At 43.7% G+C, this 26,445-nt stretch overlaps 1 protein-coding gene across 7 annotated transcripts in view; it reads left to right on the forward strand.

Moving 5' to 3' along the window:
* RFC1 (replication factor C subunit 1) overlaps nt 1-26,445 on the forward strand; it is a 363,193-nt gene that overhangs the window by 262,682 nt on the left and 74,066 nt on the right. For all 7 annotated transcript variants that reach the window (XM_033947362.1, XM_033947360.1, XM_033947358.1 and 4 more), the window contains 3 exons: nt 13,084-13,198; nt 15,002-15,090; nt 21,644-21,781. In XM_033947362.1, coding sequence (XP_033803253.1) covers nt 13,084-13,198; nt 15,002-15,090; nt 21,644-21,781 — 342 coding nt within the window. The remainder of the gene's footprint in view (nt 1-13,083; nt 13,199-15,001; nt 15,091-21,643; nt 21,782-26,445) is intronic.

Here is a 26,445-nt window from a genome sequence, read left to right on the forward strand (position 1 = left end):
GTTATTGTTGTATTTTCTTGAAATATGCATATTTATTCACTAATTGTACAGTCCTTTTAATGTGAACTAGCCAGAACTTTTTGGTTGGGCAGTATACAAGAATAAAATTATTATTTTCTGTATTGGATTTAGTCAGTCTCTCTCTCTCTCTCATATATACCCTTTAGCGTCATTAAAGATCATTGGCCAGTATACTCAACCTTTTGAATTATTTTGAGGTACTGGGCAGGGTTGTCCCATTTTATTTGCACTTATTGAACCTCTGGCACATCTCATTCGGGCCTCTACTGGGATTATTGATATTAGGGACTCAGTATCTTATTGTTTGCTGATGATATCTTATTGATGTTGAGCAATCTCAATTGTCTCTCCATCTTATCTGATCTTTTGATTAGTTATGGTTCAGGGTCAGGATTCTGGATAAACCTGAGTAAATCAGAAATTTTAAATATTAATCTGCCAGAATCTTAGGTGCAACACTTAAAGTCCCTTTTCAGTGAACAGATAAATTCATTAGATACCTTGGTATTGATTTAGCCAGATCAGTTAAGGAGTTATACACCTGTAATTTCCCTTGTAAACTTCAGGAGGTGCTAGGCGATTTGGACAGAAGAGAAGGTGTGAGTATATTTTGGCTGGGGTGAATAAATACTGTAAAAATGGTGATTTTGCCTAAAGTTTTGTATTTATTTATGTCACTGCCCATAGATATTCTAAAACATTTCTTTTATTTATTGAATAGAAAGATTTTTCTGTTCAAATGGAAGAAAACCCCTATAGATCAGTGCTTTATCAGGCAAGGCTTCAGGGTGTTCCCCATTTTGCGCTCTTATCATTGGGCTGCCCAGCTAAGTATTATTGCAGAATGGGTGCAGGATATATAAGCATTGGCTTCACATGGAACAGCAGATGTTAGAAAGTATTCTCATATGGGCCTCGCCTGGCTCTCCCCAGATCAGGGGTGTCAAAGTCCCTCCTCAAGGGCCGCAATCCAGTCGGGATTTCAGGATTTCCCCAATGAATATGCATGAGATCTATTTGCATGCACTGTTTTCATCGTATGCTAATAGATCTCATGCATATTCATTGGGGAAATCCTGAAAATCCGACTGGATTGCGGCCCTCGAGGAGGGGCTTTGACACCCCTGCCCTAGATAGATTACAGTCTTTTACAGTCTTGTTAATGAATATGGGTATTGTATCTCAAGACCTTTTTCAGTATAATCAATTATGAAATTTTATAAAGTGTAAAGGTTGGGAGGAATTGGAACTATCAGAAATGTTGATGGAAAAGGCCATTTACAGGGGCAGAGAGGTGAAGGTATCAGTAAGCTTTATCAAGCCTTATTAGTGCAAACTAATCCTGTACTGTGGTATACATCTCGCTGGGAGAGGCAGATGGGCTCTAGAGTCCTTGCGAACCATTGGTCCCACACTTTTAAGCATCTATTTAAAGTTTCTATATCAGCTTCCTTAATGGAAAATGGCTATAAGATTTTCTATCAGTGGTATCTTACCCTGGCTTACTTCTTCAAGATGTTTCCACATAGTTCTAAGCTTTATTGGTGATACTGTGGTTCACAGGGGACCTTCTTTCAAATTTGGTGGGATTGTCCCAGTGTGCAACTATTTTGGTCCTCCTTGTTCATTCATTTGAATACTATTTTGAATTTATCATATCCTTTGCAAATGGATTATTGTCTGTTTCATGTGAGACATCCTGGAGTTCCTAAATAAGCACATACATTTCCCATGCATATGTTTGTGGCGGCCAAGCTTTTATTGAATAGATGGTGGAAACAGTCCACAGAGCCACCGATTGAACACATATTTGTTAAATTAGGCTACATTTGTTTGATGTCAAAACAGATGGTGCTCAAATCAGGGCATCTTGGTTTTTTTTCTATAAGACGTGGGATTCCTATTTGATCTGATGTGCTGGATCTCAGTGACTATATTGTTTAGTTATATTCTGTATTGGGTTCTCTTGCTGCTGTCCTCAGGGGTTTTTTTTTTGGCGGGGCAGGGGGGAGGGGGATAGTATCCTACAGTATATATTTTGCTATTGTCACTTTCATTGCTCTGGTTTTTCTATTGGCTGATTTTACTTATTTCCATAAAGTATAAATACATTTGGGAAAAAAAGTATAAAGTTTAGGGTATATGTCATAAAATAAATAGGAGAATTATTTTTTCACTGAACACACAATTTAGCTCTGGAATTGGGATTTTGCCAGCTACTTGGTGGTCACAAGTAGCTGGCAAAAACCCAAACAGTAGCAACATTCCCCTTTGTCTGTCTCAATAGCAGATTATGGACTTTTCCTCCAGGAACTTGTCTAAACCTTGCTACTTTAATTCCAGTTACCACATCCTCTGGCAACACGTTCCAGACTTCAGAGCTTAACTATTCTCTGAGTATAAAAAGAATTCCTCCTTTTGGTTATAAAAGTATTTCCCTATAACTTCATCTAGTGTCCCCCTAGTCTTTGTAATTTTTGATGGAGTAAAAAATCAATTCACTTGTAGCTGTTCTACACCACTCAGGATTTTGTAGACTTCAATTGTATCTCCCCTCAGCTATCTCTCTTCCAAACTGAAAAGTCCTAACTTCTTTAGCCTTTTCTCATACAAGAGGAGTTCCATTCCATCCCCTTTATCATCTTGGTCACTCTTCTTTGAACCTTTTCTAATCCAGCTATATTTTTTTTGAGATACTGTGACCAGAATTGAACTCAAACTCAAGGTGAGGTCGCACCATGCAGCGAGATACAGAGGCATAATATTCTCAGTCATACTTACCATCCCTTTTCTAATAATTCCTAGCATCTTGTTTGCTTTTTTGGCCACCACCATACATTGGTGGAAGGTTTCAGTGTATTGTCTACAATTACAACTAGATATTTTTCTTGAGCACTGACCACTATGGTGGACCCTAGCATCCAGTTACTATGATTTGGATTATTGTTCCCAATGTGCATTACTTTGCATTTATCCACATTAAATGTAATCCTCCATTTGGATGCCCAGTCTTCCAATTTCACTGGACAACAAAGCTTTTGCTTCTTCAACAATTTCAGATGTATCTTACAGATTTTTGGCTGCTGATTACGAAAATCATGTTTATTTATTTATTTATTTTTAATTCTTTATTCATTTTAAAACTGACAAACAAGTGATTAATATTAAAACATTACATTACTAATAAAATATACAGCACTTGACATTCTTATACATATAATCCATTAAAGTAGAAATTATAACCCTTTCCCCCCACCCAACAATTCTTCAACAGAAATCCAATCATTAAATAAAAATATTAATCATCCAATTTCCCCCCTCCTCCCAATAAAATACAGTGGTGCCTCGCACAACGAACGCCTCGCACAGCGAACGCTGCGCACAACGAACTTTATGTCTTGATTCGTACAACGGACTTCGTTTCACACAACGAAGTCCGGGGTTCCTGCGGGGTTGGATCGCAGCGGGGTTGGTCGAGCCGCGAGGGTAGTCTCCTTCTCCTTACCTGCCCTGTCGCAGCACACAGCCGAACGGAAATCTTCCCGATGTCAGCGCTGACGTCGGAGGGAGGGCTTAAGCAAAGCCCTCCCTTCCTCCGACGTCAGCGCTGACATCAGGAAGACTTCCGTTCGGCTGTGTGCGGCTGCGGCAGGGCAGGTAGGAAGAAGGCAATGGCGAGCGAAAGAGGGGGGAGGGGGCGGTCCGCCCCGAAGAATGTGCACAGCTGGTCAGGTCCCCCGATCGACCGACAACAGGCCCGGCCGACAAACCTCCCTGCCCTGTAGCCGCGAATCTAAATTACCTCTTACAGCAGCTTCAATAATCCAGCTGCTGTAAGAAGGTAATTTAGATTCGCGGCTACAGGACAGGGAGATTTGTCCAACCGGGCCTGTTCTGTTGTCGGTCGGGTGCAAAAGCGCCACAAAGGTGGAGGCAGGGAGGGAGGAAAGGTGGAGTGGAGAAGAAAAGACGCTTAAGGGGGGAGAAGGCCGCTGAAAGCACATGTTGGAGCAGGGGATGAGAGGGAGGGAGAGAAGGGGAAATATTGGACAAGGGCAGAAGGGATGCTAAATCATAGGGTGACAGGCAGAGAGAACAACAGGAAAAAGAGTGGAAGCAATCTTGAACCCTGAGGGTGAGGGCAGAGAGAGGTGGTGAGATGATTGATCATGGGGAGAGGGACAAAAGGGAATAGAGATGGGATAGGAAGATAGTGGAAGTAAAAGGACAGGGAGATGTATGTTTTTAGATGTATCTAAATAAAAATAATAACAAAAAATTTATCTTTTTTATGTCATCTTAGCATATTTTATGCTGCAGAACGAATTATTTTTTTTTACATGTATTCCTATGGGAAAACGCGTTTCACATAACGAACGTTTCACATAACAAACTTGCTCCTGGAACCAATTAAGTTCGTTGTGTGAGGCACCACTGTACATGTATCCATCAGAAAGGAAAATGATGTTCATTCATTACAATAATTCTCTAATGGCTCCCAGATCTTTATAAAGTTGTTATAATTACCTTTCTGTACAGCAATTGCTCTTTCCATTTTAAAAATGTGACAGTGAATTCCACCAAAAAGAATAATTAAGATTTGTATAATTTTTCCAATTAGCCGTAATGTGCTGAATTGCCACCCCTGTCATTATTAATAGAAGTTTGTTATTATAAGATGAAATTTGACTTTTTTTCCTCATAGCCATGCCAAACAGAATAGTATCTTAAGACAAAGCAACATGGTTTTCAAGTAAACGGTTAACCTGTGTCCAAATTGAATTCCAAAATAATTTAATACAGGGACAGTAAAAAAGTAAATGATCCAATGTCCCTACTTCCAGATTACAATGCCAGCATTTATTAGACTTAGATCTATCTAACTTTTGCAAACGAACTGGGGTCCAAAAGCTCTATGCAACAAAAAGAACCAAGTTTGCCTCATAGACGAAAATCATGTTTAAAATTACGTATCACATATGTTTTAACAAAAAAGTACATTTTTATAATTTCTTGCTATACTTTCAGGCTAATGCAATTAATTCTTAGCCTAATTATTAATATAGGCCTATTGCTCACATTATACCTTGCTGTCTAGGTGTACATTCAGGGCTAGTTGCATAATGCCCATGGAAATGATGCAGTCTGGGCATGCTTGTACATAGGCTTCATGGATACTGCCTGAAAAGGCTATGTAAAAGCAGTTAATCTTCATTACTTGTCTGTCAGTTAGGGTGTATTTTGATGCTTCAAGGCATAGTATTGTCTATGTAAGTAACTTAATTAGTAAGCCAGTTAATTATTAATTGCTATATGACGATTTCTGGCAGCAGAAATGTCTTGCTGATGTTGCAACTGCTGTGATACATTCTGCTACATTTGTGGTGAGTACACGCTTAAGTCTCAAAGACGCACCATGATTTAACTTGTTAAGAAAGTATTTGAGCTGTACTTCGGTTGCAAGAGTGGTGATCAAGACAAGCCACGGGCTACTCACCCTTCTCCTCTATTTTACTTTTCAGCTACCTATAAAATTTCCCTCACCCACTAGTTCTTCCATTGCCCATCTCACTCTTCCCCAGCCCTCTAGACCCTTTCAACTTTAATCTACTCCTCATTACTATATTTCTACCCTCTGTAATCACTATCCTCTCATTCATTTCCTCATCAACCCCTCCTGGCCTCTCCCACGTAGTTTCACCATTCCCAGTTCTTCCTCCCTCCACCTTTCTAGCTCACTATCTGCTCCTTCTTTTTCCTCTCTCTGTCCTCAAAGTCTTTCATCTCTCTGTCTCTTCTTTCTTCCTTCCTGCCCTCTCCCCCCTTGTCCAGCATTCTCCCTCTCTTCTTTTACTCTCATTATAGCTCTGGATACTCCCTTCTGCTTCTGGATCTCCCTTTTTATCCCCTCTCCAACTCCTTTGTATATCTCTCTTCCTCCCACCCACACTCATGACCAACATCTCTCCTTCTCTTCCTTGTGCCCTTGGTCCAGTATCTCTCTTCCCACTCCTTCCATGCAACATCTTTCTCTTCCTCCCCTCCACCATCATATTTCTTGCTCTCCCCCATGCACCATCTCTCCCTCCCCTCGAGCCCCATATCCAACATTTTTTTCTCTCTCTTGACCATTCCCCATCCACATCCACAAAATTTACCCATTTCTGGCCTCCCACCATCCCTTTGCTTTATCTCGCCCCTCTATCCTACCTAATCAACATGTCCTCTTCCCTCCCTCATCTTACTTCACCCACAACTCTCTTGCTAGAGAGGAGGGGGACAGGCTGGGCTTCTGCATCACTCTCTTCATGGGTCAGCAGCAGTGATTCCTACATGCTGCCTGCCACTAACCCAGATACCTCCCTTCTGCCTCATCCAGCACCCTCTGTTACAACTGCCTGGGTGAGACGTGAAGAAGGGAGGCTTCCAGGATAGCAGCAGGCAATGTATGGGAATCGCTGCTGCTGATCCATAAAGAAAGTGACCTGAGGCCCACCTGCAGTTATGCTCCAATATCCACTGACCTGCTGGCTTTGTGGGCTGCTGGATTAACTATATTTTCTGTTATGTCCCTTCCAGATTCCATACTCTAGGTGTTAAATCCCTTCCCGCAATCTGGGAGCTGCGGAAATCCAAGCACTTTTCCGAGCATGTACTCATCCTACTCTAGAGAGAGAAAGAGCCCCCTATAGCTTTCAATTTCTGCAAGCAATCTGTGCAGAAGTCTTTTGATCTGTTCTGCATCTTTTTCTTATTTTTTCACTTAAAGTTCATTTTTTTCTGTGGCTTCAGTGGTGTGAGACATTGTGCAGTGTCCTCTGCCAGAGGAAAGGACACAGTCCCGTGGATCTGGAATGCTGCTTCATGGAGAAACTTCAGTTGACCTGTGGAGCCAGCCTGCTGTATGCCACCCTTCTCAGACTTGGAGCCCATTCCCCTGGGAGCTTGCTTGCCCCCTCTGACCCTGTCAGGAGTTTAAATACAGGCTGTATGTGTCCTCTGAGTTTCAGGGTGCAGGATGCTTTTCCTACCCCCGACTGGCAGTCCGAAGATTTTCAAGTTTGGTCATTTGGAGCAGTTTCTGAGTCAGAAAATCCTTTCCTCCATTAAGAGGCAGTGTAACAAAGCTGATAGGCAAGCACTTCACAGACTGTAAGTACACCTCTGTTATTTCTTATGGGAGCTTTGGGGGGTGGTCTGTAAAACTCATTTTTCAGAGTTTTTGAGGGTAGGGTTCAGGTCTTCCACTTTCCGAAACTCCAAATCGCTATTTTTTATTTTCGGATTTTCTTTATTTTTGGCATGAATTTTCTGGTGATAGCCATCTTGGATTTTAATCGCTCTTTTTTCAAAGCTTGATTTCTGCCTCAAAACACCTTGATTTTGTTGCGAATTGATTGGGATGGACTCTTCAGCCCTTAATATGTCGACTGCATGTATGGATTATGCTGAGTTGGCACCAGAACAGTGTTCATACTGTGGGAGGGGTGGGATCTTCAGTTTTTGCTTCCTCTGTGTCCTCCTGGGCTGAGGAGCCAGCCTGAGTTTGTGTTTTGGGCAAAAAGTCTCACCCATTGGCTGTTCTGGACACTTGCATCAAAAGCCTGCGTTTCGAGTCTGGGGACTCGGCGCAGGTGCCTCAGCTGGACTCAGCAGTGACCACGAAGTTTGAATTTTCCCCAGAATTCATTTGGCTCATTTGTAGATTGTATTCTTTGGACACAGCTCATTTGATGCAGCCGGCCGGTGCATCACCTTTCTCAATGCTGGTCATTCCGGTGCCGTAGGTCCCTGTGTGAGACCCCTCTCATTCGGCTGCAACAGATCTCGACTGCACTAGTTGTCACACGGATATTATGTCTATCCTGTCTCCTGACACTGTGTCTCTTTTGGATGCTGTTGATACCTTTCAGCGCGATACATTGGAGTATCCAGATTTGGGTGAGAACCCCACCACCCACAGACTTTTTTGGTCTACCTCTGTCTACCATTTCTTTGTTGATGCCCTGAAAGAGTTTAACTTGGACTCTCAGCCTTCTACGTCTCAGTGTTCAGTCATGGATCATTCTAATGTGCTGTCCTTCTTTTTTCATCCCACCAGCAGCTTATCGGTCTGGTGATTGAGCAGTGGGATACTCCAGACAGCTCTTTCCAACTCTCTAAAGCCATGGCTAAGCTTTATCTACTGGCTCCTGATGTTCTTCAGTTTTGAGCAGCCCAAGGTGGATTCCTCCGTGGTGCAGGTTAGGCAGTGCACGTCCCTCCCTAGCAATGGGGGTGTAATGCTTAAAGACTCCCCAGATTGCAGCGGGCACAATATCTTGAAAAAGCTTTCTAAGGTGGCTTCTTCAAGTATCAAGGTGTGTGCTTGTTACTCGATTGCACTGTGTACCTTCTGTGGAGGAGGATACCTGTACCCACCTGATAATGGAAGGTGTGGATTTTGTAGCGGACTCTCTTTATGATCTCATTAGAGTTTAGCGTAAGGTCTCAGTTTACGTGGTGTCGGCATGCTGGACTCTTTGGACTCTAGGGATTCTGCCTCCAAGGCCACTTTAAGTGGACTTCCTTTCAAGGGTCAGCTTCTTTCTGGCAAAGGTCTAGATGACCTCCTGGCCAGTATTGCTGATCGGCGCCCTAGGTCTCTCCCTGTGAAAAAGTTTCACCAGACTTTGGGAAGGGACTGTAGTACTCTTTGTCCTTCCTGCAGGTTTCATTAGGGATCCTCGGGCTCTTCTGCCCAATGATATTCCCAGGGATACCATCCCCGTTATAATATACCCAATTCAAGATGTCTTTAGGCATTCAGATCCCATGCAGCTGCTGCCCTTAAAAGGCCCCAATGACCCCAGAAGTCAGGTGGGACTCCCTCATACCAGGGGCTGGCTTTCTCAGTTTTACCAGGACTGGACTTGCATATCTTCTGATGAATGGGTGCTGCACATCATTCGGGAGGGGCACAAGATAGACTTCTTTTGCCTGCCTCCAGAATTGTTTCTGGACTCTCCGGCAGGTTGGCTGGAAAAGGAGTCAAAGGTCCGCACTACCCTGCAGCATCTCTTGGACATCTGAGCGGTATAGCCCATTCAGGAAAATGAATCGCGCTTAGGCAGATGCTCCTTATACGTCATCATGCCCTTAGACGGCTCAGGAGAATGGAGACCTATTCTGGACCTCAAATCAGTCAATTGCTTCTTGCGGCTTCCTCATTTCCGAATAGAAACCGTGCACATGGTCTTAGCTGCTGTCTCTCCCAAGGTGTTTATAGCATCCTTGGATCTCACGGAGGCTTGCCTCTATACTCCAATCTACCCAGAGCATCACAGGTTTCTGTGTTTCCATGTTTTGAAACAGTTTGCAGCTCTACCCTTTTAGGCCCACAAGAGCAACCCCTCATTTTTGCCAAGGTGATGGTAGTTGTAGAGGCCTTTCTCCACATGCAGGGTGTCCAGGTCCATTCTTGCTTGGACAACGAGTTGATCCAGGCTCAGGCTCTGTCTGCAGGAGTGCGAGTGAGTGGTGGAGAAAGTGGTGTCTCAGCTACAATGTTGGGTTGGATTGTCAACTCCAAAAAGAGCCAGTTGACGCCGTCACAGACCTTGCAGTATCTAGGCCTTCTCTTTGATACCCTGCAGGGCCGTGTGTTTCTTCCCAAGCTACACAGACAAACTTCAGAAGCAAATCTGAGCTCTCCTGGATCTTCCAGTTCTCTCATCCTGGCATTATTTACTACTACTACTATTTATCACTTATATAGCGCTGAAAGGCGTATTCAGCGCTGTACATTTTTACATTTATAGATGGTCTCTGCTCGGAAGAGCTTACAATCTAACTTGGACAGACAGACATGACTTTTAGGATTGGGGATGCAGAACCCAATGTGAAAGGAGTTAGGAGTCAAAAGCACTCTGAAATAGGTTTGCTTTTAACTGGGCCTTGAAAACTGCCAGAGATAGAGCCTACTGATAGATTCAGGTAGCTTGTTCCAAGCATACGGTGCAGAAGGGACGAAGTCTGGAGTTGGCAGCCAAAGATAAGGGCACAGAAAGAAGGGACTTACCAACTAAGCTCATGGGGGAGATCATAGGGGGAGATAAGTGAAGAGAGATAGTGAGGGACAGCTGAGTGATTGCATTTGTAGGTAAGTTGGAAATGGATGGGAGACCAATGAAGTGACTTTAAGAGAGAAAAGAGGCTGTCCTGGAATATGAGTCGTGCTGCCGAATTCTGGACGGTTTGGAGGGGGGAGCGAGAAGGCCTGAGAGTAGCGAGTTGCAGTAATCTAAGTGTGAGGTGATGAAGGCGTGGATAAGTGTTTTGCTATTGTGCTCAGAGAGGAAGGGTTGGATTTTGGTAATATAGTGGAAGAAGCGGCAGGTTTTAGCGATATGTTGTATTTGGGCGAAGGAGAGAGAGGAGTCAAAGATGACTCTGAGATTCCAAGCAGACAAAACAGGAAGGATGAGAGTGTTGTCCACAGAGATGGAGAATGAGGGAAGCAGAGAGGTGGGGTCCATGACAGCCTCCCTGGAGATGGTACCTGGGCCAGAGCATACATGCACCTCTACAGGAGTCCTCCTCTCTTTCGGAGGTCTCCGCAGTATCATCACCTTCAGGTACCGCTCCCCTGGACGGAACTAGCTTGCAGCAGTCTGTGTTGGTGGCTTCAGGGGGTGGCTCTCTGCCAGGGCAAACCTCTGTGGATCACAGAATGGTTCACACTCCTGATGGATGCTAACCTGTTGATCTAGGGTGCTCACTGCGGGGACCGCTCCATTCAGGGGCAGTGGAATCCATGTCCGAAGTGTTGATCGATCGCTCACCTGGAGCTTCGGGCTATTCGGCTGATGTTTCTCGCTCTCCTGCCCACTGGCAGGGACAGAGTTGCAACTGTTCTCTGACAACACCACAGCGGTGACATATGTGAATCATCAAGGGGCCACTAGAAGTACTTTCTTGGGCCAGGAAGTTCACATTCTGTTTCACTGGGCGGAGTTCATCTTCTGTTTTTCTCTGCAGCATATATGGCCGGAGTCGTCACCGTACAGCCAGACTTCTTTAGTTGACAAGTCCTAGATCTGGGAGAATGATCCCTTTTGTAAAGATCATTCCATCTTATTGTGCAGCGCTGGGGCCAACCACAGATGGACTTGATGGCTTCAGCCAGGACCTCAAAGGTCAGACGCTTCTTCAGTTGAAGCACATAGTGCAGAAGTTTAGGTCTGGATGCCTTGGTGATTTGGCCCTGGCCAGCTCTCAAACTCCTTTATGTGTTCCCTCTGTGGCCTCTGGTTGATTGGGTCATCTGCCGGATAGCATTGCATCCTGGCCTAGTGATCCTAGTGGCTCCGGATTGGTCTTGCCTTCCATGGTATGCAGATCTCGTAGATCTTCAGCAGGACTGGAAGCTCAAGTTCCCTCTTCATCATGATATTCTTAGTCAGGGTCTAGTGCCCATGGAGAACCCATGGCATTTTGGTCTTCTGGCATGGCTTTTGAGCGCACATCCTTGAAGGAGCATGTTTATTCTGATGTGGTCGCTTTGACGCTTTTGAAGTCTAAGAAACCCTCTACTTTGGCTTCTTATGCCAAAGCCTGGAAAACTTTCCAACAGTGGTGTGCCATGGACCTGATAGAGCCTCAGCAGGATCCCATTCTTTTCTTAACGGCAGGCTTGGACAAGGGTTTAGCTGTGGCCTCCCTTTAGATTCAGGTAGCAGGCTTTTCGTGCTTCTGAGTATATAGGGATTCCAGTTTGCTTACTTCTCATTCCGTTCTGACTAGGTTTTTGAGAGGTGCGCTTCGCTTGCAACCTCCCTTGTGTCTTTCTTTCCCTATGTGGAATTTTAACCTCATTCTGTGGGGACTTGTGGAAGCCCCACTCGAATAATTGAAGGTTGCTTCTCTTCTGGATCTGACGATCGAGGCTGACTTTCTGGTCACCTTTCTCTCGGCACAGTGTATTTTGAAGCTTCAGGCTATTTCGTGCAGTGAACCCTTTCTATGGCTCATGGAAGCAGGGGTGATTCCCATACGGTATCTTCTTTTCTATTGAAGGTGGTTTCCGATTTCCATGTCAACCAGGAGGTTCATTTGCCTGCATTTCACTCCATGGGATCAGAGCAAAATGATCAGATCTTAAGCTACTAGGACATCAGGAGAGTCTTGCTTCACTATTTGGAGAAGACTAATAACTTTCGTCTATCTGATCTTCTCTTTGTCCTGCCTAATCTGTCTCGGTGAGGTAGGCCAGCTTCTAAGTCCTTGATCGCCTGTTGGATTTGTATAACTATTTCAGCAACTTATATCACCTGTGGTAAGCAGCCGCTGGTTTCTCTCACAACCTACTCGGCTAGACACGTTGCTGTCTTATGGGCAGAGTCTCGAGCAATTCATCCTCTACTTGATCCTCTCTTCATACCTTTACCTAGATTTTTGAGTGGATGTGGCAGCTCGCTCTGATGCCGCTTTTGGGACCTCAGTGTTGTGGGCAGGCTCTTTTGTCCCTCCCTAGATACTGTCATTGCTTTGGTATGTCACCTAGAGAATGGAATCCGGAAGGGACGTAACAGAATGAAAGATTAGATTTTTACCTTCGATAATCTTCTTTCTGTTAGTCCCTGTAGGATTCCATATGACTCACCCTCTCTGCGTAAGCTCAGTTGTTCTGAATCACCTGCTTTCTTTCTGCGGTTTTTACAATCAGGTACTCAAGGAGTTTCCCTATCTGTCCCGGTGGGCTCACAATCTATCTAACATACCTTGTTGTCTGGGAGGTTCTCCTGTGCCCCCCTCATTTGGCATGGATTGGTTCTGGTATGGTTGCTTGGCTTTGGAACTGAACTTTAGGGACTCTCTCTCTCGTAGGAGGAGCACATGCTTAGAAAAGAAATGTTTGGATTTCTGCAGCTCCCGGATTGCGGGAAGGGATTAAACACTATAGGGACTAACAGAAAGAAGATTATCGAAGGTAAAAACCTAATCTTCCAGTATGCTGCTTAGTTTGTATAGTGTAGGAAATGGTTTACATTTTAGGTTTATATTATTATTTGTTTTGATTAGGAACTGGGCTATAGCTATGTGGAGCTCAATGCTAGTGACACTCGGAGTAAGAACAGTATGAAAGAGATTGTAGCAGAATCCCTCAGCAACACCAGCATCAAAGACTTTTATTCTGGTATGTGGGATATGGGAGTTACACCTGCATTGTTTTCATACTCATTTCCTGCAGGGGATGAATAAAAGTGGAGCAGATTTGGATCCCAGGAGTGAAATTCTGAGCACTCTTCCAGAAAAGAATGTTTAGACACATGTTCACTTGTGCCAGATGTTAACGCAGCAGCTGCTTTGAAACTGTATAGTAACTGCTTACGCTTCAAGTATGCAGAAAGTGCCTGAAACCCAAGACATTCTGCTGACGTGAGTTATCCAGAGCAAGGGTCCCGAACCACCAGGCTGTGGACCAGTCTCTAAGTTCTGGCCGGCTCCCTCCTCCCAGCCATACTTCTCATCACAAATCTGTGAGCAGTGGCTCCTACATGCTGCCTGCAGCTGACCCGGAAGCCTTCCCTCTATAGAAACTGTGGTTACAGCTTTGTCAAGAGAAGTGTGGCTGAGAAGAGGGAACCAGCCAGAACAGGTAAACACTCGTGGGAGGGAGGGTAGCACAAATTTGGGACATGGATTGGAGGAAGGGATGGACGAGGAGGCTCATGGGACACAGAAAGAAGGGAGGGAGCACGAACGTCAGACAAAGGATGGAAAGAAGGAAGGAGGGGGTATGAACTTGGGACACAGAATGGAGGGAGGGAGGGAAGTATGAACTTGGGACATAGGATGGAAGAATGGAGGGAGTGAGGGAAAGAGATGCTGAGGTGGAGGTGATAGAAAGGGAGAATTGTTGGACATGGGGTTTCTGAGTGAGAGGGAAAAAGAGATGGTGCACATGGGGAAATGCAGAAAGAGGGGAATTGTTGGGTATAGGGAGGGAGAGAGAATTATTGGACAGGATGATTTTTAGTCTTATAGTATGTCTGAGTATACTTTGATTATGCATGTTTTTATTGTAACCCCCTATTGGACATGGGAGAGGAGAGGTACAGATGCATGGTGGGAGAGGAGTGAGGTACAGATGCATGAAGAAGAGAGAGATGAGAGGGAGAAATGTTGGATATGGTGGTTGAGATGAAACAGTGGGATGGATGGAAAGGTATGCAAGAGGGGCCTCAAGGAGGTGGAGAAGGTGGGAAGAATACTAGGATCAAACTTTGAGAGGGAAAAAAAGTTGCTTAGAGGGAAGACTTCAAGTTAGCTGTGGGCAGTGTGGTGGGAGGGAGGAGAATTGTTGGACATGATGGTGGAGGCAATGGAGGGAGAGATGTGGCATGGTGTTGGAGAGAGGTGATACAAGGAGAAATATTGGGTATGGGGCTGGTAGGCAGGGATGAAAGATGCTGCACATGGTCCGGTTGATGAGAGAGGGAGAAATGTTGGATGTGACAGTGCAGGTGGTGGGAGAGATGCACCCTTGGAGGGGAAAAAGAATGTGTTTTATGTAGTTTAATTTTGTGGTTACCTTTAGTATGGTGAAGATTATATATTATGCACTTTATTGATTATGTGCTTGAATCTCACCCCACCCCCATCTGGTCCGTGGAAAAATTATCTTGCATGAAACCGGTCCCTGGTGCAAAAAAGGTTGGGGACCGCTGATCTAGAGTATACACCACTGCACAGCTATAGTACACTGTCATTTCTCAGAGTTCAACAGTCTTCCAGTGTAGATACAAGAAGTTTAACACAATGCCATCTTTACACATAATTTATCTAGCACAAATGTCATCTTGTCTACAAATCATAGTGTAGACTTCTACATTATCTCCTGCAAAGTGATTTATAAACTCATTGAAGAATACAGTACATTAAGCTACAGCTAACAAGACTGCACTTTTGTGATTGTTTAACTCTGTTTATTTAACAGGAGCATCCCAGTCAGTGAGCATGAAACATGTCCTGATTATGGATGAAGTTGATGGAATGGCAGGCAATGAGGACAGGGGAGGGATACAGGTAAATCTCCATCCTAGGAATGTGGGAAATATAGGTTATAAAGTACAAATATGATCAGCATGGTAACTTAGTGGCAGTATCTTTCAGTGCCACCAGGAAGGTCCCCTAATTAGGTCTTCTAGTCACTGGGTCAGTTGGGGATTCTGTGGAAGCAGTGTTCAAACCACTGGGAGGAAGGAGTCATGGTCAAGCATATTTTAGCTTTCAGAGTGTGTAAATAATGATTTTTTTCTGAAAACAGGTTGCATATTTCCTTTCATTCATAGACAACATCTGATCTCACCAAAATCGAAAGATATGTTCTAGTGCAATAAGTGTGTCATTCTGGAAGGACGGATAATATCCCTATGCTCGTAAGCCATACAGAAGGATTCCACTCCAGCTTTTGAATCCCTCCTCCTTTACCAGAGGGTTCCACTGCCTCCTTCAGTTTTCCCTTCTGAACGCGAGCCAGAAGGAGTCTTTCTGATATGCTCTGTTTTATTTCTTTATTTTGGGGGGTTTTTCTGTACTTTACATGAATTTTCAATGGCTTTCAGTGCTCAGAGCTCCCCTTGTCAAGGGTTCAGCTCTGCCTGAGTGGTGAAGAAGCAGACTGAGGTCTGCAGCTGATAGGCCAATCCCTGTTGGCCAGTCTGCAGAAACTTTTTTGGAGCCTGGGGTCCATTCCATTTTTTGCATTTCCTACTGAGTTGCAGAGTCTTAAGCACAGGCTATCAGACATCATAGGGGGCTCATCAGAGTTCTGCAGGGTGCTGGCTGTATTTTGCTTCCCCCTTTTCATGTTCATGGGTTTGCAGGGGTTCGAGGAGCAGTCAGACACCGGTCCAACTGGCAGCCCGAAGATTCAACATTGGAGGAGCAGTCAGTTTGAGGCAGTGATTTCTTTTTCTAGATCCAGCTGGCTTTGGAGCTGAAGCAGGCTGCAGCACATTTCCAGCACAGGTCACAGTAAGGCTGTTACAGCCTATGAAGAAAATTGGGTGTGGGGGAGTCTTTAAAATCTTTTTTTTTTTTTTTTAAGGTTACTGCCCCTTCCCGTAGGTTTCCCCATCTCTAAAATCCTAATATCACTGTTTTGGATTCATTTTCAGGTGCCAAAACGCTGCCACTTTGACCATCTTGCATTTCCTGATTTTTTTTTTTTTTTCCAAAGTTCTCCAGAACCTTCAAATCACCTCATTTTGCCTCAGAACTGTCTGGGATGGAGACTACTGGCTCATTTACCTTCAATTCATGCCAGGTTTACAATGGATAGGCGCCTGAAGAATGCTCTTGCACCACATGCCACACAGCACATGAACGGGTAAGAGTGGTTGGTTTAGCCTCCCCTTTGCTCCCTAGGGCTGAAGAATAGTCATGGGGGGGAGGGGGCGTAGCTATGGCTATTGGTTGGTTGTAAATCCCTTCAAGAGCACCAGAATGATGGTCATTCTAAGTGCAGGAGCATGGAGGCCGCTGAGCCCAAGAGACGCAAGCCGGAGTCATCTAAAGGAGACTCCGCACTGCCTAATGCAGCATTTTCTCCAGAATTTGCTAGTCTGATGAGGAGAGCTTATCTGGATAGACAAGATCCCCAGGGGAAATCTGGTAGCGCACCAGGAGGTGCGTGAGGAAGCTTGGGCTCCCAGGGCACATCTATTTCAGTGTCGGAGCCTGGACAGGATCTTGTGGGCCTTTTTAAAGGAGACTCAGATGCTGAGGAGTCTATTTGTATGCCTTTACTGTCACAGAGCACACCTTTCCTGTCAGAAGACGTAGGATCGCAGGCTGGTGCGAGTGTGTAAGATACAGTGGTGGCCCTTGATCAAGGAGATGACCCCTAGGTCCACTGGCTGTTCAGACTCTCAGTTCTGGTTGAGCTTATTGTAGACTCTTTGTGGGAGTTAAACTTGGACTCCCAGCAGGTCCCCTCTGCTCATTGCTCTTCAATGCGCAGAGTGAGGGCCCAGTCTTCCTCATTTCCCTTGCATCTTGAAATAGTCACGGAGCATTGGAATGCTCCTGAAGGGTCCCTTAAAGTAGCCAAGACAATGGCTTGGTTGTGTCCGAAGGTACAGGAGTGTCAGGAAATGTTCGCTGAGCCCAAGGTAGATTCCTTAGTAGCGCAGGTAACCAAATGCATGTCCCTACCAAGTGAGGGAAGCATGGTATTAAAGGATATGCAGGATCGCAGAGTGGATGTGGTTCTTTTTTTTTATAATTCTTTATTCATTTTCACAAATTACATTAAGTGTTAATATTTTCATTCACAGTAACAATAAATACATCACTTATAAACAATCATTGGTATATTACATATATTCTTATCCCTATCCCTCGCCCATTCCCCCCACCCATATACTCCATTATTGTATGATATATATAATAATAAAATACCCCCCTCCCTACCTCATAAACTAATAAACATAAGGGAAATAATTTTACTTAATCCTGACAATATATTGTTAATGGTTTCCATACATCCTGAAATTTCTTAAAATATCCCTTTTGAAACGCAGTAAATCTTTCCATTTTATAGATATGGCATAAAGAATTCCACCAAAAGTTATAATTTAATCTCCTCCAGTCTTTCCAATTATATGTGATTTGTTGAATGGCAACCCCTGTCATTATAAGTAGCAATTTATTGTTCGCAGAAATCTGACTTTTTGCTCTCATATCCATACCAAATATCACAGTATCATAGGATACTGGTATCATAGGATGTGGTTCTTAAAAGACAATTCAAAGCTCTAGCCTTGGGAATCAAGGCAACTGCAGCAGCTTCCTTTGTTACATGTGCCTATCAAAACCAGGTTGTGGGGGCTCGAGCTGACTGACAGCAAGCCTTTGTCCCAGCTCCTATTGGCAGGAGTAGACTACCTAACTGATGCTCTCTAAATCATCAGAGTCATGAGCAAGGTTTTGGCTTATTTGATCTCAGCCTGTAGAATTCTCTGGATCAAGCAGTGGGCTGGAGATTACTCTTCCAAGGCTATCCTCAGCAGACTTCCTCTCAAGGGACAAATGTTGTTCGGAAAGGGACTGGATGATCTCATGACCAGTGTGGCAAATCATCGGCCGAAATCTCTACCTGACTGTAGATCGCGAGCCTCTAGAGCAGGGGTCAGGAACCTTTTTTGGCTGAGAGAGCCATAAACACGACATATTTTAAAATGTAATTCCGTGAGAGCCATACAATATGTTTAAAACTAAATACAAGTAAATGTGTGCATTTTATGTAAGACCAACACTTTTAAAGTACAATAAGTCTCTGAATTCTTTTTAATAACGCTGTTATGTTGCTAACCAATGATGAATAAAGTAGTTCTTACCATTAATGCGACTTCTGGTGCTGCATGATTTTGCTGATGGCTTTGTAGTCTGGTTGATACGTGGTGAGGTTAAGTTTCATGGAAGCGTTGAGATTCCATCCATTAAATGTGATCGTAGGTTGGTCTTGATGTTCTTTAGATGTGAGAAAGACTGCTCACATGCATACGTAAAGCCAAACATTGTCAGTACAGCAATACTCACACGCTGCAGTGTGTGGTGACGGGAAGCGATAGTCTGGGTAGGTCTGCTTGGGTGTCCTCTGCAGCAGTGCACGTCTTGGAGAAGATTTTTCTCCGCTGCAGCAGAGGAGCTTGTAGTGTGTGCGGCTGCTCTCCTTGGCTCCTCCCCCGGAAGTCAGAGTGTCACGTTGGCAGCGAGCCAGATGCAGCCATCAAAAGAGCCACATCTAGCTCGTGAGCCATAGGTCCCTGATCCCTGCTCTAGAGGCCCTGGGTGGTCTAATTTTCATGGCTTCAGATGCTTTTGACAGTACTCAGGTGGAACCTCCTCTCAGAGATCATTCCAGAGAGCCAGACCGGTTCTAGAGTCCCAGGTGGAGCCAAGCTTCCAGTTATCCAGTTATCCAGTTCTGCTCCAACCTCCAAGAAAGCCCAATGATGCCAGGTCCTGAGTAGCTCTCGGAGTATGCGGCAGCCTGGGCACAGACCTCATGAAACTATTGGGTGCTGGAGATCATTCAGAGTGGTTACAAGCTTGAATTCGCCTAGCCCCTAACAGACTGGTTTGGGGACTCCCCTGCAGGGCGACTAGAGAAAGCAAGCAAGGCCGCTGCTAAAGTTCAGAGGCAGTTAGATATTCAGGCCTTAGAGTTTGTGCTGCCTGAGGATTCGGACTCGAGCAGATACTCCATATACTTCATCGTGCCCAAGAGAGACTCAGTGATTGGAGAACCTTTCTGGATCTTTTACACATCACTGCAGCTTTGAAAGTGTCGCACTTTCGCAGGGAAACAGTTCAGAATGACACACCTATTGTACTAGCAAAAGAGATTAGGTGTTATCTTACTATCATCTTTTCTAGTAGATAGGTGTGTCATTCTGGAACCCCTCCCTGTCAATTATCTCCTGCGCATACCTACTGTCTCTAGTCAGAACGTTCGATTCCAAACTAAAATTTGGATGTCAGTCAGACCTTAAGGGTGTAAGTAATAATCTATTGCTTTAACACATTGGGGTCTTACATGAGCTTCATAAATGTTTCTGTTTAGCATGATTGCTTCTCTGTTTTTATTATTTAAAGGCAATGTTTAACATGTTTGTTATCATTTCAGAGCAGAACAAAGTTGTAGTTCACATGTGTTTCTATATGGGACTATCGCCTGATTTGGTAAGAACTGAAGGGGGGCAGTAAAGTCCTCTAGTGAAGGAGGGATTCAAAAGCTGGAGTGGATTATTTCTGCACTACCCGTCCATCCAGAATGTCACACCTAAGTACTAGAAAATATTAGCAAGGTAAGACCTAATCTCTTTTTAATTGTACTGGCTGGTTTTCATCATTTCAGGCAAACGTGTGCATGTAGCAGCCCTCTCAGAATGCACGAAAGACTTCACATTGAATAGAAGGATTTCAGATTTTAATTACATTGAGTTTTAATGCCATAAATTATTTGCAGCTTTTTCCCTGCTTTTGGAAGTCTGAATTATTTAGTTCACGTGGATAGGGTGTGCAGAGGACAATAGGAATGGACTCATTTGAAATGCACCACCTTGTGGAAAATGCAAAGTGGCCTTTAGATTTGAAATAAAAGGAAAGAGAGCAACAAAAAATATTTTTCTCATTCAAAATATTTTATTTTTCATAATGGCATATATTCATGAAATTTAAGCATAAAAATATGCAAGGCTTAAAAAAGTGAAGAAGAGTATATGTATTTCTGTTGCCTTAAAACGAATGCCTTTTGCTTGTAGTTGAATACTTTGTACCAATTATGCCTTAAGAAATCAAATGCAGAATGGGCTTTAAAATTTAGTAATCAAGCAACAATTAAGATCTTTTAGGCTCAGATCCAGGTTTTGTTTATGGGACTGGTTTTTCCCTGGACTGGCCCAGACTGGGGATGGATGGGTGATTAAAAGGAGAGGGCATCTTAACCATAAATCAGAGACTGATGCAGAAAATTTTGCGGTAAAGCCTCATATTCTAGTTAGTACCTGACTTCTGCCATGGCATGCAAAAAGTTAAATATGAGTTCTAATATTATGTGTGGAAAACTTGCAGCTAATGGGAGGGGGGAGGGGGTAGAGAGTGCCCAGTACGTGCTAGTTCTTCTGCACATTTCCAAAAGAAAATGGAAATGCCAGCAGCACACATTGGCACTTGTTCTTCAATGCTTAAATATGAACCTCACAAAAATGTATATGAAAGCAATTTTTGCTGATGTGTGCTTTCACTTTAACCTATCTGCCTTATAACCTTGCAGGGGCTTCCTTTAGATTGCAAAAAGGAAACAAAACCAGCAGTTATATATCAAACCAGCATGAAATCCTCCCTGCAAACACTTGGATGCTGCCCTGGACCTGGCAAAAATATTCTTATAGTAACTGCAAATCAGAAGGCCCTATATATCTCTATTGCCATGGAAGACTCAATGGCCCCGTTAACATTCATTTTAATGCATTATGTGGCCTTATATTCTGCATGGGTTAACATCTGTGCTCAATCCCTCTCTGCATTGCTCACTCTATACAACCTGCATGCTTAGACTTGCGATAGCTTTCTATATCAGCCCTTCATGCATGCCAGTTACTGGAGGGAGATATGATCTTTGACTCACTGTAATGGTTGGACTAGGTGGGAGTAAACTTATCAGTGATTTCCCCCCCTCTTTGTTTATGAAAGGAAGCTCATGACACTGTAGCTACAGCTCAAAGCTCTAAAGCAGGGGTGTCCAACCTGCAGCCTGAGGGCCGCATGCGGCCCCGTGAAGTATTTTGTGCGGCCCCGGTCGAGGGCGATGCAGTGTTTTCCTCTGCTGCCCCCGGGTGTTTACCGAATTGCCGGCTCCCTCCTCTGTCTTGCTGCAGCGTTTGTGCGGCCCCAGAAACATTTTTTCAGCTAGTGCGGCCCAGAGAAGCCAAAAGGTTGGACACCACTGCTCTAAAGTGTAGAGGTAAATTGCCAGGATAAAATAGAGAATGTCTTTCAGTTATAAATAGACTTCATGGAAACAGTTCTTGACTAATTTTTTTTGCATGTAAATTTATGTGCATTTCAGGAGTTAATTGGTCTGATCAAGCATTCAAAGATTCCCATTATCTGTATGTGTAATGACCGGAACCACCAAAAGATTCGATCTCTGGCAAACTACTGCTATGATCTTCGATTTTATAGACCACGAGTGGAGCAAATTAAGGTCAGATGAAGAAACTGTTTTTTTCCATATGTCTTGTTTTCACAGTAACTTGGGTTAGGAGGCAATGTTCTACTGTGGACTGGAAACTGATTAAAAGATTAGAAAACAGAAGGTAGGGTTAAATAGACAATTCTCTCAGTGGTGGAGGGTAAATACTGGAGAGTGCCACAGGGACTGCTATTTTTCAACTTATTTATAAATGATCTGGAAATGAGAATGATAAGTGAGGTGATCAAATTTGCAGATGACCCAAAATTATTCAAAGCTATTAAGCTGCATGTAGACTGTGAGAAATAGCAGGAGGACTTTACAAGACTGGGCATCCAAATATCAGATGAAATTTAATGTAGATGTAAGGTGATGCACATTGGGAAAAATAACCCAAATCATAACTACATGATACTAGGTCTAGGCATCACTCCAAAAAAGATCTAGGTATTATGGACAAATACAATAGAATCTCAGTTATCCAGCGTCCTGAGGAATTGGTGGATACCAGATAACTGTTTTTCTGGTTAATTGAGAAAGTGTTAGAAACCTTGTCTAACACTCTCTCAATTCCTTCCTCCTGCCCCGGAGAACCAGCTCCTGAGCCGCAAGGCCCTCCCTCAAGCCCTGAAGTGGCAGAAGCAGGTGGCGGCCCTGAGCCGTAAACCCCCTCCCTCTCTCTCTCTCTTCCTTACTTGAAATGATCAGTGGTCAGCAGGAGGCAACCTCAAAACAGGCTGCTCACGACCAGCCCTGGCAGGGCCTTTTCTCTAATGTGTCGGAAGTGACTCATCAGAGGAAAAGCCCTGCCAGGGCTGGCCATGAGCAGCCTGTACCTCCTGCTGATCCCACTGCGCTTTGGGTAAGGAAGAGAGAGAGGGAGGGAGGGAGGGAGTTTGTAGCTCAGGACCGCTGCCTGCTTCTGCCACTTTGGGGCTTGAGTGATTGGGGTGGAGGTCTTTCTGGCTCAGGACCACTGCCATGGGGTGGGAGGGAGATTTGTAGCCGCTTCGGGGCTTGGAGGCTTGAGGGAGGAAGGGAGGATTTGCGGCTCAGGACACTGCTGGTGTTTCGGGGGACATCTTTTTTCCACGGCGATGTTTTTTTCCGGTTGTGTGAGAGTCTCAGTTAACAGAGACCCAGTTAACTGAGACTTTACTGAGCATTGAAATTTTCTGCTTAGTGTGTTGCGGTGTAATAAATAGAACTGACCCCTAAATCTTTTGCAGTATAGCAGTTTTCACCCAAAGCACCTTAGAAACAACATTCCGACAGGACAGTTTTTGCGTCTACGCAGGCTGTGTTCCACTGTTCATGAATATATAAATCAAGCCAACGATATGAAGACCAGGTTTCAGGAAAAGGGCTACCCTACTACAGTGATTCATAAAGCATACAAAAGAGCGCTATATGCCAACAGGTCTTTAGTATTGCACTCTTCTTCTAAACCAGATGAGTCAACCATGGTGTGTGTTCTTCCATATTCTAATCATGCGTTTCAAATCAAACACATTATAAAACAGCATTGGGACATTATGAAATATCATCCAGAGTTCCAGGAATTACCTAGATTTGCCTTTTCCAAACAACGCAATCTAAGACAGCATTTGGTACATTCACAGTTTTTTAGAATTCCTTACATCAGGACTTTAGGGCAACATCACTCATATGGACAGTGTAGGATGTGTGATCACAGGGTCAGGGATATGCACTTTAGGATTGATATTCAGCAAAAACTTCTCTGCCCCGCGACTGACTGCAATTCCAAGCAAGTGGTGTATTTAATTCAATGTCCATGTCACCTTCACTACGTTGGATGTACCACCTGCAGCATCAAAACTCGAATAATAATAATAATAACTTTATTTTTGTATACCGCCATACCCAGGGAGTTCTAGGCGGTTCACATCAGTTAATCGAAAGTTACAAACAGTGAGGTCTTTGAAGTTAACAGGAAGCAAGTCCTTGAAGTTATCAAGTTAGGAATGTACAAAAAGGTGCAAGTCCTTGAAGTTAACAAGTTAGGAATGTAAAATAAGAAGGAGTAGGTGGAGATTCCAGATCATTGGTGGGAGGAGTGGGAGAAGTAGAAGAAGGTGTGTTAAGGGTTCTATCCGTGAAATAAGAGTGTTTTGAGTTGTTTTCTGAAGTCGAGGTAGGTGGGGGCATCGAGCATAATTTGGGCTAGCCAAGGGTTAAGTTTGGCTGCCTGGAAGGAGAAGGTTTTGTCAAGGAACCTTTTGAAATGACATAATTTTAGGGAGGGGAAGGCAAACAGATGAATCCTGCGGGAGTTCTTATTGCTGTAATTTAAATTGAAGTGAGGATTGAGGTAACTTGGGGATATACCAAATAATGTTTTGTAGCAGAAGCAAGCGAACTTGAATATGACTCTGGATTCGAATGGTAACCAATGCAATTTATGGTAGAAGGGGGTGACGTGTTCCCATTTGTTCAAGCCAAATATAAGGCTGTGTTCTGAATCAATTTTAGTCTCCTGATGGTTTTCTTCGTGGATCCTAAGTAAATGAGTTGCAATAGTCCAGGATGCTGAGAATGGAGGATTGTACTATCAAGCAAAATGAGGTGTCATCGAAGTATTTTTTTATGGTGCGGAGTTTCCAGAGCACCGAGATGCTTTTCCTGACTGTAAGGTCCGTGTGTTTCTCAAGGGATAGATGTTTGTCTAAGGTGACTCCCAGTACTTTTAAGGTTTGTTCTAGGGGGAAATCCGATCCATTCACTTGTATTGTGTTGTCTTTGATTTTGTCGTTGGGAGTAGCTAGGAAGAATTTAGTTTTATCAGAGTTTAATTTTAATCTATAGGATAACAGAGTTCTATCTGATTAAGTAAGCTTGATAGCGAGTTAAGCAACTCTGGTGTGAAGCTGGTTAGTGGGGTGACTATTGTAATGTCGTCTGCGTAGATGAAGAATTTGAGCTTGAGGTTTTGCAGGAGGTTTCCCAAGGAGATGAGATAATTAAACAGGGTGGGAGACAGGGGGGAGCCCTGTGGAACCCCACAGGAGTTGTCCCAGCTATAGGAGAAAGTGTCGTTCTTAAACACCCTGTATGATCTATTTCTTAGGAACCCGTGGAACCAGTTGAGAACCTGACCTGAGATGCCGATGTAAGCAAGGCAGTCTAGGAGAATAGTGTGGTCGACTAGGTTGAATGTGCTGCTCAGGTCGAGTTGCAAGATCAGGGCACTAGAGCCCTGGCTAAAGAGACCGTGCAGGTGATAGAGTAGAGAGGCTATAATGGTTTCAGTGCTGTGGAGATGATGCGGTATATAAACTTAAGGTTTAGTTTAGTTTAGTTTAGTGGTCTGAGCGAAAGCCCGATTGGTTATCGTGTAAGATATTGAATTTTTCTAGATATGTAGCGAGTTCTGCATTTACCACCCCTTCTGCTATTTTGGTGATTGGTGGGATGCTAGCGATGGGTCTGTAATTGGACGGGGCGTTGGATGGTTCTTTTGTGTTTTTTATAATTGGAGTTATCATGATATGGCCTTGCTCTACTGGGAAATAAGGACTGCATACCAACAGCTGATTGTCTTGCAGACTTTTTAAAAAACAAAATCATTCAGTTGAGATCTAATTTCAACCCGATAGTTAATTTGGTGTTGGTGAGACGTTGCAATTAGTAGAGGGGTTGAGAACGGATATGAACTGGTCACGATTCAAAACTCCAGATTGGTTCCTCTTTTGTAAATTGTTTAGGAAATATGCTAAATCCAATTGTAGATTGGATAGATGTCCCCCAGATTTGTTAAGGAATGCATCCTTTACATTTAAAGTTGAATTATTCAGATGGATTACTTTTTAATTTGAAAAGGGTATATTCCCAGAAGAACTTGGTCATATTGTTGTTACACCCATTGTAAAAATTTCAAAGGAACCTATTGCCTGTAAAACTTACTACAAGCCTGTATCCAGTATTCCTTTATTTGTAAAACTGATGGAGGGTTTGGTAAATGCTGACCAGGTCAATTATTTGGATAAATTTGATATCCTCCATGACCATCAATCTGGCTTTCTTGCTGGCCATAGTACAGAAACAGTCCTTGTCGCTATATTGAATGATTTATACAAACAATTTAGGGCTCCTTTTACGAAGACGCGTTAGTAGTTTAATGCACGTAATACCACGTGCTAAACCGCCGGCCACGCTAGCCGCTACCGCCTCCTCTTGAGCAGTCGGTAGTTTTTCGGCTAGCGCAGGGGTTAGCGCATGATTAAAAGTCACACACGTTAAAGCTGCTACCGCTGCTTCGTAAAAGGAGCCCTTAGTTTAGGTTCAAGTGTTTTGATACTACAGTTGGACCTGAGTAGTGCATTTGATCTGGTTGATCATGAATTACTATTGGCCTATTTGGAATCTATAGGAATTACTGGAAATGTGCAGAAATGGTTTAAAGGTTTTTTACAACTTAGATCTTATATGGTATATGTTAAGGGACTATATTCAACTATGTGGAGTAGAGAATGACATGGTGACAAATTCATCACGGTTCCCGTCCCCACGGATAACTGCAGGAAATAATCCCATGTCATTTTCTAGTGTCTATTTCAATCTCGGTCCTTCTACACCAGCATTCTTCAAAGCAAAGCTTGCAGGTCAGTGGTTGTGGCCATTCATACTCTGATTCTTCCCGAACGTGATGAATTTTG

The sequence above is a fragment of the Geotrypetes seraphini genome, chromosome 1 (genome assembly GCF_902459505.1).
Source record: "Geotrypetes seraphini chromosome 1, aGeoSer1.1, whole genome shotgun sequence".
Lineage (NCBI taxonomy): Eukaryota > Metazoa > Chordata > Amphibia > Gymnophiona > Dermophiidae > Geotrypetes > Geotrypetes seraphini.